Source organism: Labeo rohita, chromosome 17 (genome assembly GCF_022985175.1).
Source record: "Labeo rohita strain BAU-BD-2019 chromosome 17, IGBB_LRoh.1.0, whole genome shotgun sequence".
Lineage (NCBI taxonomy): Eukaryota > Metazoa > Chordata > Actinopteri > Cypriniformes > Cyprinidae > Labeo > Labeo rohita.
In genome coordinates, this window is record NC_066885.1 from 25,478,026 (window position 1) to 25,495,531 (window position 17,506).

At 34.5% G+C, this 17,506-nt stretch overlaps 1 protein-coding gene across 1 annotated transcript in view; it reads right to left on the reverse strand.

Moving 5' to 3' along the window:
* Positions 1–3,526: 3,526 nt before the first annotated feature.
* crim1 (cysteine rich transmembrane BMP regulator 1 (chordin-like)) overlaps positions 3,527–17,506 on the reverse strand; it is a 157,682-nt gene continuing 143,702 nt past the window's right edge. Inside the window, exons 13-17 of the mRNA XM_051133096.1 lie at positions 15,846–16,067; positions 15,534–15,722; positions 13,084–13,200; positions 10,454–10,641; positions 3,527–7,937 (exon numbers count right to left, since the gene is read on the reverse strand). Coding sequence (XP_050989053.1) covers positions 7,761–7,937; positions 10,454–10,641; positions 13,084–13,200; positions 15,534–15,722; positions 15,846–16,067 — 893 coding nt within the window. The 3' untranslated portion in view covers positions 3,527–7,760. The remainder of the gene's footprint in view (positions 7,938–10,453; positions 10,642–13,083; positions 13,201–15,533; positions 15,723–15,845; positions 16,068–17,506) is intronic.

Consider the following 17,506-nt stretch of genomic DNA (forward strand, 5'->3'; position numbering starts at 1 on the left):
GAACCAACTGAAATTTAAGTATGTTTTTAAGTTTTTATTCAGTCTATATGACCGGTTCATAAAATATTTGTACAAGTACAAATTTTCATCACGTTGAATAAATCCAATCGATTTAAAGAGATAGTTCATCCAAAAATAAAATTCTGTCATCATTTACTCATCCTCAAGTTGTTTCAAAAGAGTTTCTTTCTTCTGTTGAATACGAAGTAAGATATTTTGAAGAATGTTGATAACCAACAGTTTACGGTAACAGCTAAACCAGCCTAAGCTGGTTGGCTGGACTTAGCTGGTTTTAGTTGGACTCCGAGTTTGGCTAGGTTAGTCAAGCAGGTTTCAGCTGGTTGTACCAGCGGGTCTCCCAGCCTGACTAGCTAAAACCAGCCTGCTGACCCACTATGACCAGCTAAAACCAGCCAACCAGCTAAGGCTGGCTTTAGCTGTTTTTTTTTCAGCAGAACTGACTTTCATAGTAAATGATAGGATTTTCATTTTTGGGTGAACTATACATTTTCTTTTTATATAAACCATAAATTTTGCAATTTGATTAACATTTTTTTTCAAGCAAATGCAGTGCCCAGTCGCCTAAAGCACAATCTTTAACCCCCTAATTAGTTATCTGGTTAGTTAGTTAATACTAACCAGATAGTTGTTGCACAGACCATAAAACAACTGTATATCTTCACAAAAACATGACAAGACTCTCATTTGTTTAAAAAGTATTTATTGTGCTGCAAAGAAACAAAATAATACAAGAAACTGGAAAAAATCTGCTGTGCTACAGGAATTCTGAGTCAACTTTTCATCTACCCCCTTTTTTTTTTTATATATAAATCTGCAGTATCATGACCCATGTTGACATTATTATTTTTTACATGAACATTAAACACCAGTAGTATACAAACTCCAGAAGGGTTGATATTTCATGTAGAAAGAAAGAATGAGAGGGTGGAGAGGGGAAACGGGGACACATTTCTAGAAGCTTGTTGGGCTTCAATTTCTTGGAACGAATAAACTCGCTTAGCATCCTTTTGAACAACGGACATCGGTGTGCTCTCAGAAGAACCAAAAGAATAAAAAAATAAAGAACAAACGGACACTCTATGAAGTCTTGAACTCTGAAACGCTCTTTGAGAGATCGGCGCAGCGCAAACATTTGTGAGCTGCGTCTTCCGCTAAGTTCAGTTTTTCTGCTCAACAATAAATTATTAAGGTCATAGACAATATATTACATCTCTAATTCTTATTTTCTCCAAACCTTTTTTGTTTTTTTTTATTCAGCTTTTTTTGTAAGTTTTGGCAAGTGACACTCAAGTATTTACAACAATACTTAGAGAATGCACAAAAAAAAAAAAAAAAATAAAAATAAAGACTCCACCCTGTAAGACCCATATAAAAATGTGCAGTTCTGCCCGAATCAAATCCAGTCAGTGGTGTTCATTGGCTTTCATCCATGAACTCAAGCACAGTGTGTTCAGAGGCAATGAGGAGGAAATGTTGTTTTGTGTGTGGAAATTGCATTTCAACTTGAAAGTGGGCTATGTACAGATTTCACACTGCTCATTAAATATGGATGACATCTTGCTGAAATGCTGTTGAGTTTATTTTTGTAAAGGTGGTCGGGTCCTCCAGAGCAACGCTGTTTCCAGCGATCCATTAATAATTCTTGTTTACCGTCTCTCTGATGCTTTTTGATTGGCCGTGACTGAAAGACAAGCCTACCAATCAATTGTTTCACTTCCACAAAACAGAAACGTGGTAAAGAATAAACAGGAGCGAAGGTTCAGATCTCTGTAATTTGCCTTAAATCCTCGAGAGCAATTGCTTGCTTGCAAGTTTAAACTTACATCTCGGTTCTATCTACACATTTACGTGCTTGAACCTGAAGGCTAAACTGCGACTTTATAGCTTTGTGGTCAGAATACGGTAAATGATATAGTGAACACATGCCTAAATATTTATTACAGAACTGAATGTTGTAGTTAAAAAATTCTGAAACAAATGTATCATTTAGTGAATTCTGAAAACACCATCTGTCATATTTCAGTCCAACATCAAAAGAAAACAAATAAGTATTATACAACCATTATACAGTTTTGCATCATGATCGCAACTTTCATGACAATTAAGCACATTTTTCATCACAATTATCATTACCATAATACAAAACACTCCTAAAAATTCCTATTACTTTAATGAAAACAATATAATATTTGAAAAATATTTTTATTTCTATTTTGCTGTACTGTATTCTATGGAAGCCTTTTTCTGCCACTGAATAAAAATGTTTAAAAAAGGCAATTATGACTTGTGAGTTTACATCTTGCAATTCAGAATTGCATGATATAAACTAACAATTGCAAGTTATAAAATAAGAATTGCGAGATATTAACATGCAATTCTGAGAAATGAAGTTAAAATTGTGAGATATAAACGTACAATTCTGACTTTTTTCAGAATTACGAGTTTGTATCTTGCAATTCTAACTTTACAACATGCAATTTCACTGTTTATATCATGTAGATTTGACTTTATAACTCGCAATTGTGAGTTTATATCTCATAATTCTGAGAAAAAAAGTCAGAATTACAAGATACAAACTCACAATTACAAGAAGAAAGTCTGAATTGTGATGATATCTTGCACTTCTGACTTTATAACTCACAATTGTGAGTTTATAAGAATATGTGAAGATACTGAACCTCTGAATTGAAAATAAGTCTGAATTGTGAATATATATTTTGCGATTCTGACTTTATAACTTGCAATTGCGAGTTTATATCTCACAATTCTGAGAAAGTCAGAATTATGAGTTTGTATCACAAAGTTATGAGAAAAAAGGCAGAATTGCAAGTTTATATTTCACAATTTTGACTTTATAACTCACAATTGCGAGTTTATATTACATAATTCAGAGAAAAAAATCAGAATTGCAAGATATGAAGTTGGAATAACATTCTTTTATACAGTGCAGAAATGGGCTTCCAATCTACATTTAATTATAAAAAAAGAGAAATAATAACAGAAATGTAAAAAAAAAAAAAAAAAAAGTACCAGAGAAAATGTGCTTAACTGTCATAAAAATAATGTTACAATGCAAAAAAAAAAAAAAAAAAAAAAAATTGTGTGCACATATATATGCACACACACACACACACATATATATATATATGTGTGTGTGTGTGTGTGTGTATAATTTAAGGGTGAAATGTGACTTGGAAGTATTTTCATGAGATTCACCAGATTACTGCTGCACAGGGTCCCACAAGGGTTTAGGAAAAACTAAAAAAAAAAAAGGGGCAACTCTTTCTACCAAAAAGATGAGTTAGAAAACAAACAAAACCAAAACAAGAAAGAAACACATAGGTTACTTCTCTCTCTATATAAAAGTGCCAAGTTGTATAGCTCTACAAACAATATCACATATAGATAAAGATACAACCAAGACAAACTATCACAAATAACCAGCCCTACCCATTCTCCCCTCCCACTGCCCTGCCCCTTGCCCCGCCCCTCACCCCGCCCCCTCACTTCAACAGCTTATGTCCATCAACATTCCAGTAGTTCTGACACCTGAAGGGACTCCTGACAGGAAACAAAGAAACCAGAGCTTCATCGTTCAGCTGTAAGATCACAATAGATGACAACGTGACACTGCTTCACGTACAGAAACAAAGGCTTTGTTGTACACAAATTCATTTTCCTTTTTTAAAATCTGATCTTTAGAATTGGCTGTCCACGCTGTCATTTGTAAAAATTAGATTTCTTGTGGTATTTCACGCTACAAAAAACAAATCGGATGAGCCAAAGCATCTCATTTTTTGCCTGTCTAAACAAAGCCAGAGTAACTCTTACGGGCCCCAAAACGTTCAAATGAGCAAAGCTCTACGAGAAAACGAGCGGGAAAAAAAATACACACAAAAATAAGGATAGAATGAGATGTTTGTCTTTCTTTCTGCATCATCATCGTCTGTGCTTTTTTTTTTAATTACCACCAAACAAAAAAGGCAATGGAATGCCCGTCATCATCAGTTTGCCATTAGATAAATCTCTTATTTTGCTCAATCATAAATACATTCATTAGGAAAATGAAAACTAAGAACCTTACCGATGAAAAGAAGTCATGTGTGCGTACGTGTGCGTTTGTATGTGCGCACTCATACGTACATGCGAACACATATACATACACACATACATATATACTCACATAATATTTCAGGTCTTTTCATTTTAGCAATAATATGTACATAAATGTTCCTATAATAGCTTTGGATTTTTGAAGCCAAATTCATTCTCAGCTAGAAAACTAGAACACAAAGGTGCCTCAATAATGTTTCAAAGCTTCCAGAAAAGGAGGCAGTTTCGTGAACAGTACAAATAAAGAAAACGGAAAACATTTATCCAAAAACGGTATATGTTTCTCTCAGATGCCATACCAAAAGTCATTCAATCTTTAGACCTCATTCATAAAAACACTGGTGCAATTTCTGTGTAAATCGCTCGTAGAACCATTCTCTAATAAATTCTAGACAACTTGCAACTTTTTGTGTAAAGACAATTCTTACGTAACTTTCAGATAACTTAACGTTGGTGCAAATTGTTAGTAAAAACATTCGTAAATTTTTGGTAACTTAAAACTTGTGTAAATAGTTTGCAGAACTACTAGTATGAAGCAGTCATTCAAGACCATTCGTATGTAAACTGCAGACAGTTTACAACTTTTTTGTGTAAATCATTCAACTAATAGTATTTAGAAATCATTTGTAAGATTGCTCTTAGGTAAACAAACTCACAATTGTGAGAAAATCTCGTAATTCTGACTTTATAATTAGCAACTGCGAGTTTATATCTCACAATTCTGAAAAAAAAAGTCAGAATTACAAGAAAAAGTCAGAATTGCAAGATATAAACTTGAAATTGTGAGATAAACGTCAGAATTGTGACTATATCTCACAATTCTGACTTTAGCAATTGCAAGTTTATATCATGCAGTTCTGACTATAACTCGCAATTGTGAGTTTATATCTCACAATTCTGAGAAAATAGTCAGAATTACGAGAAAAAGTCAGAATTGCGACACAAACTCGCAATTGCGAGAAAAAAAAATCTGAATTGTGAATATATCATGCAATTATGAGTTTATAACTAGTAACTGCAAGTTTATATCATGCAATTCTGATTTTACAACTCGCAATTATGAGTTTATATCTTAGAATTTTGAGAAAAGTCAGAATTACGAGAAAAAGTCAGAACTGTGAGATATAAACTCACATTTGTGAGAAACAATTCTAGATTGGGAGTTATAAAGTCAGAATTGCATGATATAAACTTGCAATTGTGAGTTATAAAGTCAGAATTGCGAAATATAGTCAATTCTATTTTTTTTTCTCACAGTTGCGAGCTTATATCACGCAATTCTGAAAAAAAGTCATTAGGTAAACTGCCATCAATTTTGTATTTTTTGTATATTTATTTCTATTTTCCCTTTAAAACGACAAGACTGGTTTTAGATACAAAAAAATGTTATAATGCTAGAAGTAGGAGTGTAACAGTACACAAAAAAGGTTGAAGTCTTGGTACAGCATGGTGAAAAATAAAAAATAAAACTGCTTTTTTTCTATTTTATTAAACAGTGGTATATAACTTTGTCTTTAACATGTACCATTACCGTTACAACAGGCTGTAACACTCTTTGCACTGCATTTTATGGTTCTGTTGGGGGAAGAGATTAAAATATTTTTTTTTTTGCTTGCACAATATTTTAGCAAAATCTGGAAAAATGGAAACACTCACATGACTTTTAACATATACAGATAAAGATAAAACTGTAAAAGATGTAATGCGTTGACAAAAACAAGCGCATTAGGAATCACACATCTGATAGGAGGGAACACAGCTTTAAACTTTATGCTGATTAAGTTTGAAATGCTTAATATAATGTCTTATGTTTAGGACATTTTTTCAGATGCATTTGCTAATTTTATCGACATATCAAAATATCTCCTGTATCTAATTTGAAAATGTATCTGTATACCTTACAGACTTTCAAAATACGAAGTATTGCATGTGGAGTGGTTAAAACACACAAACCGAAACAAAATAGTGTTGTGCAACAATTAATCGCAATTAATCGCATCCAAAATAAAAGTTTTTGTTTACATAATATATGTGTGTACTGTGTATATTTATATATATTTATATAGAAATACACACACATACAGTATATATTTTGAAAATATTTATTTTTATTACATGTATATATTTTTGATACAGTTAATATTATATATAAATATATTTAATAGACACAATAAATATACACAGTGCAAACACATATATTATGTAAACAAAAACTATTATTTTAGATGCGATTAATCATTGCACAGTACTAAACTGAAAATTTTTTATGCAAATATGTGTACCGCTACACTCCTAGTTAGCAATTTACACAAACATTACAAAATGTTTGAAATGTAAATGTTTTTACGAGCGATTTACACAAAATCCATTCTGCTTGCATTCCAAGAACAAGGCCCTTTGATTCTGTTTTTCTTGGCAAATGTTTCTCAAAAGACGCAAACAGTCCTCACTACTGGTTTTCATCCCTACAAAACGAGGTTTAAAGAATCAAAGCAAAAAAAGCAGCACTTTTAAAGCATAGCCTCAAATCCAAACCACTATCGCTATGTTCCTGCATCTCGCTTCACAATCCTCGGATTCGTTTCAGGAAAATATATATTTGCTAGGAGTGTCAGTCTGCCCCTAGTCGTGGAAGAAAGAGCGAATGGTGTTTGTATGATTAAATGGGAAAATGCTCGTACATGTAAGCAGAAATACAACATAGAGACCCCACACATCCATTAACAGGAAGAACCCATGTCCACAGAGCAGCTTGCTCTGTTTTCCTCCTTTTGTCTTTAAAAGAGAAAAGAAAATGGCCAAACTCACCCACAACACTGGGGAAATCACAATCTTACAGTAGCATCTTCTACAAAAATGCATCTGTTGCAACAACAGATTATCTTTTGTCTGATTTTCCCTCTTTTTTTTTCCCTCTACGCGTCTCTCTGCTGTGCTCCGTACACAGTCCAGCGTCTCCTCTGTCTCAATGAAGTGAAGGTCCCTCCTCGGCCTCTCGCCCGGTTTGGGCACATCAGGTTTCGTAGACAGAGAAGCTTTGGTTCAGCGTTAAGTGTTCACACAAGCACTTGTGTCAAAAAGTTATCACTCCTAAAATAATTTCTCTCTTTTCCAACAGAAAAAAGTTAGGAATGCAGGAAAAAGATTGTTGAAAACAAACAAACAAACGAAAATAACACCCCAGTTGTCCTAATCCCCAAACTGTTCATTCGACTTCACGACTACCTTCAACTTGTGCCTGAACATCCACGAAATCTCACGCTTACACACAAAAGATGCTCAACCTACCATACCTCTGATTGACAAAAATATTCTGGAAGAGTCTTCTCCAATTTAACAATCACACTCCGTAATGGTTCGGTTACATAGGTGCGGCTTCCATCTTCTGGTGAGACTTTCGGGTGTCGACGTGTGATATATTTTTTCGATTTGCTTGGAGTGACTTATGTGAATATTATACTTGTTATTCGGTATCGGGGTCTCTTCTCTGACCACTTGGTTTGGTGGCTTTGTCCATCTCTACAGTTTTTTTAGTAGGTGTCCATGTGCCGCAAAGGTTTGGCAGCTGAACACGGGCTCAGTCTCTCTCTTTCTCGTTCACTCACTCTCTCTCTCTCTCCTGGGTCTCACGCGGTCTGGTAGAAGTTGTCAGCTTGCAGGTTGTTGTGTTTCTGCATGCTGTAGTAACCGCTGTATCTTGAGTCAGGATCTGCAATGCGGAGCATGCGTTGGGAGCTGTCCACCTGGACTTTCGTCCCCTTCTGGCAGTCCACATACACCAGCTGGTTATTGAGACACGTGGGCTATACGGGACAAAAACAACACTGTGAGTCTTGGACCACGGAGAGAATTTTCTCACGCTTTCTCAGCAAAATGCTGGAATACGCAACACAACTTATGCCTAGATTTTTGCTCTGATTTGCAGTCTCAAGAAGTCGATGCTGGGTGACATTTTACAGAAAATCACATAGTGTATAAAGAGCGTAGACCCAGTTTTTTTTTCTTCAGACTATGATTAGATCCAGCGAGAGGATATCAAACGTTTGGTATTTTGAGCCAATTTTAGAACACATTTTTTTTTTTAGAGATAGACCGATATTGATTTTTAAGAACCGATACCGATTATTTGCATGTTTATGTTCCTGATAATCGATATGCAGAACCGATATTTATTTATTGTTTTACTTCTGTTCAGCAACAGCACTGAACTGAACAACCATTTTTATTTACAACAGGTCAATACTGTCATTTTACTCCTTCCTTCAAAACAAAACAAAACAAAAAACAAAACAAAACAAAACAAAACAAAACAACTCTTATTTCAACATCTATAAATTAGAGGGGTCTGAAAACGGAAAAAAAAAAAAAAAAGTGCACTATTATTAACGTGTGATGAGCGAGACTATAATTATATCCAGTCAGAGAATATCAAACATTTGATATTTTGAGCAATTTTAGAACACATTTTTTTAGAGATCAACCGATATCGATTTTTTTTTTATAACCAATACTGATTATTATTAATAAAGAATTATATATCCAGTCAGAGAATATCAAATGTTTGATATTTTGAGCTTATATTACAAGACTTTTTTTTTTTTTTGGAAATCAACCAATTTTTAGAACTAATACCGATTATTTGCATGCTTTTGTGCCTGATAACCGATATGCAGAACTGATATTTATCTATTGTTTTACTTCTGTTTAACAACAGCATTGAACTGAACAAGCATTTTATTTATAACAGGTCAATACTGTAATTTCACTCCCTCCTTGCAAACAAAACAACTCTTATTTCTACATCAGTACAACAGAGGAGTCTAAAATAACAAATGAAAAAAAAAGTGCACTATTATTAATATGTGATCAGCCAGACTATGATTACATCCAGTCAGAGGATATCAAATATTTGATATTTTGAGCCAATTTTAGAACACATTTTTTTTTTTTTTTTTTGAAATCGACCGATTTGGATTTTTTAGAACTGATACTGCATGTTTATGTGCCCGATAACCGATATGCAGAACTAATATTTATTTATTTTTTTCTGTTTGACAACAGTACTGAACTTAACAAGCATTTTTATTTATAATAGGTCAACACTATAATTTCATTCCCTCCTTGCAAACAAAACAAAACAACTCTTATTTCTACATCAAATCACAGGGGTCTGAAAATCAAAATAGATAAAAAAAATAAAGTGCACTATTATTCAAGTGTGAGCAGCCAGATTATAATTACATCCAGTCAGAGGATATCAAATGTTTGATATTTTGTGCCAATTTTGGAACACATTTGTTTTTAGAGATTGACCAATACAGATGTTTTTAGAACCGACACCGATTATTTGCATGTTTATGTGCCTGAAAACTGATATGCAGAACCATTATTTATTTATTGTTTTACTACTATTTGACAAAAGTACTTAACAACCATTTTTATTTATAACAGGTCAGTACTGTAATTTATTTCCCGCCTTGCAAACTCTTAATTCTACATCAGTAAATCAGAGGGGTTTAAAAAAAACCAAAAGAAAAAAGTGCACTATTATTAAAATGTGATCAGCCAGACGATGATTACATCCAGTCTGAGAATACTGAACGCTTGATATTTTGAGCCAATTTTAGAACACATTTTTAGAGATTGACTGATATTGATTTTTTGAAACTGATACCGATTATTTGCATGTTTATGTGCCTAATAACCGATATGCAGAACCAAAATTTATTTATTGTTTTACAACAGTCTTCTGTTTACAACAGTATTGAACTGAACAAGCATTTTATTTATAACAGGTCAATACTGTAATTTCACTCCCTTTTTGCAAACAAAACACAACGACTCTTATTTCTACATCAGTAAATCACAGAGGTCTGAAAACCAAATGGATAATTTAGGCAGTCTTGAGCGAGTGGATCTATGATGACCGTACTGGAACGTGCCTGAGTGTTAACCCTGTGAGTGAACAGGACTCATAAATGGCAGCTTTAAGAGCTTTTGCAGAAACAACATTTTATTTATCTTATTTAACTCATGTAGGTGTTAATGCTTAAATATCGGGAAAAATATTACTGAAACCGATAGAGTTTAGAGAGAGTTTATTATGTTATCAACTTGCAAGTCTGATAGTGTATGATTCCCAGTGTTTCTCTGTAATCATTTACAAAGTCAGCAAAAGTATGATGCTTAGTGCTTTAAAATCTTCTCCGATTTTTAAACGTTTAAAAGCATATTCCAGCCATTCCAGTACCATTTTTGGTAATTAAACAAAAAAAAAGAAATGCAATCGTAATTAGAAATAGTAATTCTGTATCCTTACCTTATTGGGTGTGCGGTAGCAAGGCACTGGGATCCACTGCTTACGCTGGTTGACCAACAGCAGGGCGGCGATAGTGAGCATCATCATTAGGATGGGCAGTGCCACCCAGGCCCAGTGCAGACTGGCATCCTCACTGGGCAGTGGGGTCTTGCCGTCCAGATAGGGCATCTGTAGACTTCCAAAGTCACCTGGAACAACCCACAACACACCTGTTGGCACCATTTGCACTTGACAGAAGTGACTCATTGAGCAGTGACTCACTGCAGTGATGCAGAACAATTCAGAACTGAATCATGCCATATGAAATGCAAATGTGGCTTGATTGTAAAAGCAGGTAATGTCAGACATCCATGTCAGCAATTAAGGCAAATGCCAGAGTCTTGACAGACAGACACCCACTCACATCAACCTTAACAAAAGCGACACATGAAAAAAAAATCAAGAAGAAATTATAGATTACTAACAGGGAAATCAAAAGAAACAAATAGCCAGCTCTCTAAAACTCTGAGAGTGAAATTTGATTAAGATTACTTCAGAAATTACAGAATTTTTCTTGCTAACTCTGTAACACAAGCACATGAAATTGCTCAATGGAATGAAATCACGAGACATCATAGAGTGCTTAAGTAGGCTAAGTAAATTTTTACAAAATGTCTTTTGGGGGGTGTTTTTTTCTATTTTTCTTTGAAAGGACAGTGGAAAAATGAAAGGAAGTAATTGAGAGAGAGAGAGAGGGGGTGGGATCGGGGAAGGTCCACAAGGCGGTTGAAAGTAGTTGAAAAACAAGTTGACAAATGCCTGCTTTCACAGACAGAGCTTAAACTTAGCCAGAATTAGGCCATAGTTTAATTAGGACATTTAAGCATAGGCATAATTTACGGGTGGGACGGGTGGGACATGTCCCCACCACTTTTTTCAAGGGTCGATATTGTCCCCACCACTTTTTTGAATATCTCGCGGCACGGACGACTTAATGCTGACTAAATATTCGTTTCTGTTAAATAAGATGCGATCTGGTGCTGGAATCTGTTGTTTTTAAAATCATGCTTAATGTTCGTTGCGATGTTACTAGTGACGGAACGTTCTCAATGTGGCTCGTGCTCAGTCACAAGCGCTAAGACTTCTATGGCTTAAAATAACTTAAACGATGTCTCTTACTGAAATATGTAGTAGAAAACCCATGAAATATTTATGCTGTTTAAAAAATCCACATTGTTTTATACACATTTTGGACTACGGGGGCGCAATTATTATTTGAAATGAAATGGTTGATAAACTGGTGCTACCTGTTGCTATTTTTACCGCTACACAACTCAGAATAAGAAACTCGTAAAATAAAATACTGATACGATGCCACATTGTGTGGCTTTTGGTTATAATTTTCAGTCGAAGGGCAACAAGCTAAGCGATGCCAGCCTTCAGTGCTTTTCCTAGCGATAAGAAGAGGAGAAAAGAATGGGAAGATGCCTGTGGATGAAAAACACTTCCTAAAGACCTGCGTCTTTGCTCTCTCCACTTTAGCCCTGATGCCTTTGTGGCTTTTAGTAGATGATAGCTACTGTAAGAGCTACAGATGGCAGAGACAAGAAATGCTAGATGCCATCCTTGGCAGGATGTAAACATGCCAACGCTGGAGTTTCTCAGCGTGGATTTCACTCGATATCCGGGGACGTTTAGACTCCTTGTGGGGAAAAACCAATTGTACGGTATTTGGTTTAAGCCTATGCTTATATCCAATTGTGACCTGATGGATATAGCTCTTTCAGCAGCTATGGTCATCATATCAGTATTTTATTTTACGAGTTGTGTATTCAGAGTTGTGTTGAGGTAAAAATAGCAACAGGTAGCACCAGTAACTCACAGAGGGCAAGTGTTTCACGTCATAATGGCGCCACCCATAGACCAAAATATGTATAAAATGATGCAAATTTTTCAAATTACGTAAATCATTGGTTTTCTACTACATATTTCAGTAAGAGACATCATTTACATTATATTAAGCTATCCAAGTCTTAATACCTAGGGTTCCACTTGGTTGTCCCTTTGATTGACAGGTGATCTGACCAATCATAACACTGAATTTACCATTTTTGTCCGACAAACAAACCAGACAGGAGAGTAGATTAATGCTGGTGGACTTGAACTAGAAAAATGGTTTGTATTAACATCTTTCCGTGGTTGAAACAAGATTCCTTCTGATGTTCATTCATGTTTATTTCATGCTATAATATATAGTAAAGAGGAAAAGATAATCGGTTTACATGCCACTTGAATGGAGGCGCTACAGCGATCTGTCATGACACATTAAAGTGCCACAAAATGGTATTTATTGTTTGAATTTCTTTTAAAAAAATGACAATTTGACAGTAGAGACTTTTCATACCAAGTAACCAGCTCTGTCTTGTCTATCGGCACATTGCCAGTTTCCTCTTTGCTCTGTGATGTATTTTTCACTGAATGAAAATACAATGTGTGGTGTGCGAGCAGCATGGCTTGTCGGACATAGCAACAGAAATGAAGGAGTCATTTGGCTCAAAAGAGTCATTGCTTATGAATCAGACTACATGGGTTGTGCTCCTTTTTTGTGTGTACATCAAGCTAAATGTATAGTCCCGTACTCTTGTACGTACCTCTAAACTGTGGCATAATATCGTTTTCGCTATGAGTCGGCCAGGCTGGTTGATGTCTCTGCTTGTCTCCTCGTTGGTCCGTCTTCTCGATGGGTACATTTGTGGGAGCGTAACTCTCTGTAATTAAAACATTAGAGACACAGGGACACAGAGAAAGAAGCAAAGAGAGAAGAAGAGCATGTTACAGAAAACCCACACTAAAGCACATAATACAAATCGTAACTACATTAAGAGGAGTTGAAAAGTGCCCACTCAGAACAAACAAGATTCTGGTCAGCGTGAAATTGCGGGCCGCAGGCTAATTAAAAGCTCATCTTTAGAGCTGCGTCTTTGAGTGGGAGAGCACCAAAGGGTGAGTGATTACCCAGAGTGCACACGACACCACTCTCAACCCCCTCATTGATCCAGAGCCAAGTGACACAGCAATAAAGAGGGCTGTGATCAATGACATTATCTCCCAAATGCAAAGAGAGCTAATTTAGCCTCTGTCCGGCTTCGACTTAATCAATCCTTTTAAATGATTCATCTCAACGAGTCTGTATTTAGACGAAAGACCCATTCAATTAGAGAGAAGGTTTTAAGTAAACACTGCTTTATGAGAGCCAGACAGAGAGTGAGACAAAGAGATTAAGAGAGAGCGTGAAAAAGAGAGCGAGACGTGTGACACAACTACAGAGAGCAAAACTGCAGGGTACTTGGATCAGTGATACTGCCATTTATTCTAGTCATTGTCAAGTAGTCTATAGCTACGCTTCCATCCACTTTAATTTACGTGGGGGAAAATAAGAACCGGTTTGCAAATAAAGCAGATTTTAACTGCAGTAATGTGCTGTACGTTAGAATTAAATAGTATATTAAATGAAAACAGTAGGACTCGTTTTGATTTTATCCATCAGGATTTAATTGGATAGTGAGAAGGCCTTTTATTGGTTAAGCTTATTATCCCCGCCCCCCTTTAACCTTGATTATGTCAGCAGAGAAGTAAAACTGTTTTAGAGCTAGACAAAGTAATTTCTCTGCTTCATTTTGTTTTTACATTTTACAAAAGCAAACCCACAATTTTATTATTTTTATTTCATTTTGACTTTTACATGAAACTAAACCTTGTATCTGAAAATTATTAATATCTAATAATTATATATTTTACAAATATAGTAAAATTGTAAATTATTATAAACATATATCATCTCATAATAATAATTGTAATATTATTTAACTAATAATACTAATAATTATTACTAATTTGACAGATTCCTATTTTTAAGACAGTTTTATTTTAGTATTATTTAGATACTATTATAGTATTTTATCATATTTTTAATTAGCTTTTATTTTCAGATTTTTATTTTAATTTTAGTTTAGGTTTTATTAATTTTGTCATGTACTTTTGTCAATAGTTTTTTAAATTTATATGAAGGTTTCATTTAATTAATAATGAAGGCAATATTTCTAATCAAATATTTACATTTTATTTTTTAGCTCACTTTTGTCATTAGCTTTTTAAAAAACATATATTCAAGTTTAATTATTATTATTATTATTATTATTATTATTATTATTATTATTATTATTTTAACTTCATTCTAGTACTTATTTTAGTTAGTTGTTAAGGCAATGTAACTTTTTTTATATATTTTTTTTCTATTAAGGTGTCATTTAATTAATTAGTTAATTTATTAATTATTAAATCAATAAAAAATTAAATAATTCTATTACTTATTTTAATTAGTTTTCAAGACAGTATTTCTAATTTTTTAAAAAAGTTTTTTAATCAAATATTTACATTTTATTTTTAACTCACTTTGGTCATTAGCTTTTTAAAAAAAATCTATGAAAAGTTTAAGTAATTAATTAATTATTAGTATTATTTTAAATTTATTCTAGTACTTATTTTAGTTAGTTGTTGATGCAATATTTCTAATTTTAGAAACAAGTTTTTCATCTAATATTTACATTTTATTTTTATCTCAGTTTTGTCATTATTTTTTTTATTTCTATTAAGATTTAATTAAATGAATTAATTTATTATTATTATTATTTTAAAATAATTCAAGTGCTTATTTTAATTCATTGTCAAGGCAATATTTTTATTTTCATTTACATTTTTCATCTGATATTTACGTTTTTTGCTCACTTTTGTCATTAGTTTTTTTATTTCTATTAAGGTTTAATTCAATGAATTGATTAATTAATTAATTAATTTTTTAAAATTAATTTTAGTACTTATTTTAGTCCAACTTACAAGATTTAAAAAGTATATGGATTGCTTTTAAAAAAAATCGTTACAAACACAATTTTCAAATTGCAAAATATTTCACAAAAAGCTAAATATTTCACTAAAACTAAAAGCTAAGAAAACTGGTGCTAGTCCTGAGAAAGGTTGTTCATTGTTTGTAGTGTTGATCATCTAATCTAAACTCCACCTGAGCACACAGCACATAAATTCTGACCTGGACACATGGGGCAGCAGCTGCCCTCAACGGTGACCGGCTGATGGCAGGGTAAGACGGGACAGCTGACCGTCGAGCAGAGGGTTTGACCTTGCAGGCAGTAGCAGTGAGTGCAGCTGTCAATGTCCCATCGCTCCTCGTCCATATACGTCTTCCCATTGAAATGACACACGGCCCTTGGCGTGGCATCTGGTGAAGAGGTGGGATAAACACTCGGTCATAACCGTGTCATTAACACCTACGTATGATCGACTAAACTTGGCTGCCCAATCTGGGGCAATACGATCTTCAGCTCTGCACAGATTTACATACCTAGACAGTATGGGCAGCACTGGCCCTTCCTGAGCACGGGCCGGGCGCAGTTGACCGGCGGGCAAGACTCAGAGAAGCAGCTGATCGCTCCGTCTAGACAAACACAGCTGGAGCAGACATTGGGCTTCCAGGACTCAGCGGCCAAGAAGATATCACCATCCTCATTCCTGCAGTAGCTGGGCATGCTGTCGTTACTGGGCGTCTGAGGTGTGACTGGATCGTCTAAAACAAGGGGTACATATAAACAGATTTATTTACTATGCAGTCCTGGATGCACTGTGCTTTGTTTACAAGCAGCAGAAGACGCACGCTGTACATAAAACAGTCTTCATAAACGTGTCTGAAGATTTCGACAGAGAGGATGACTTGCTGTTTTGCCCAGCCTTACTTATTTGAACCAGAATATACAGATGTTGAACTGAAAGAGATGGACGTTTTACGCCAGAACGCCACACGCATGTGTTGTGGTACTCTTGTGAACGCACAGTGAAGACACGAAAGAGAAGAAATTGTTGAATGAAGTCGTTATTTTTCCTTTCTTTGCACACAAAAAGTAGTCTTGTAGCTTCATAACTTTCAGTTGAAAAACTGATGTTACATGGACTTGGTAGTTACATTGCTGTCTATGCAGGGTCAGAAAGCTTTTGGATTTCATCAAAAATATCTTAATTTGTGTTCTGAAGATGAATGAAGGTCTTACGAACTTGACATTAGGGTGAGTAATTAACAACAGGACTTTCATTTTTGGGCGAACTATCCCTTTAAACATAATGTGAAATACTCTAGAGCATCATTTTATCTTGTTTTTTAGGAATTGGCTGTGAAACATCAGCATTTACTTTCAAAAATAGAGTGGACTTGAATATAAGTTTACATAATATACAAGTACATAAAATATAAGGGTTACACTTTATTTTGATAGTCCACTTTAGATATTCTACTAACTATAAGTAACTTTGCAACTACATGTCAACCAATTCTCATTAATTTGGAACTACATGTCTACTAACTTTTAGGTTTTTAGGTTAGGTTTAGGGTTAGTAGAATAAGTTGAAATATACTTGCAAAGTTTAGAAGAGTGTTAGAAGATATTAAACAGACAGTCTACTAATACTCTAATGACTAGTCGACATGCAGTTGCAAAGTTGCTTACTGTTAGTAGAATGTCTAAAGTGGACTATCAAAATAAAGTCTTACCAATATAAGTTAATACAATGCAGTGCAAAAACAAAACTGACAACATGCCGACAGACAAGACAGAGCAGGTTACTCTGGTATGGAACAAGGTCTCAGCTTTCCAATTTTGTCATTTTTGAAGAAATTAATCACGATTAATCGTTTGACACACTACTTTACCAGATTTGGACCAAACTTTGTATGTGTTATACCAATTATGACCTGAGGACACAAGAGTCGTTTTGGCACAGCACCACCTACTGGTCAAAAGATACTGAAAAAAATGGACATTTCTGCTTATAACTTCTGACCAGTTTGGCCAAAAATCATAAGATTGGTCTTGTTAGATTCAGAATGCCATACTGAATTAAACTATATCTAATATCCTATGTCTCACCTTATTGGGTGTGGGCCATTTTGTTTTGTAGTATAATTCTATATTAACAAATGTCTTTAACAGGGGTCTCGAACCTCGCTTCTAGAGA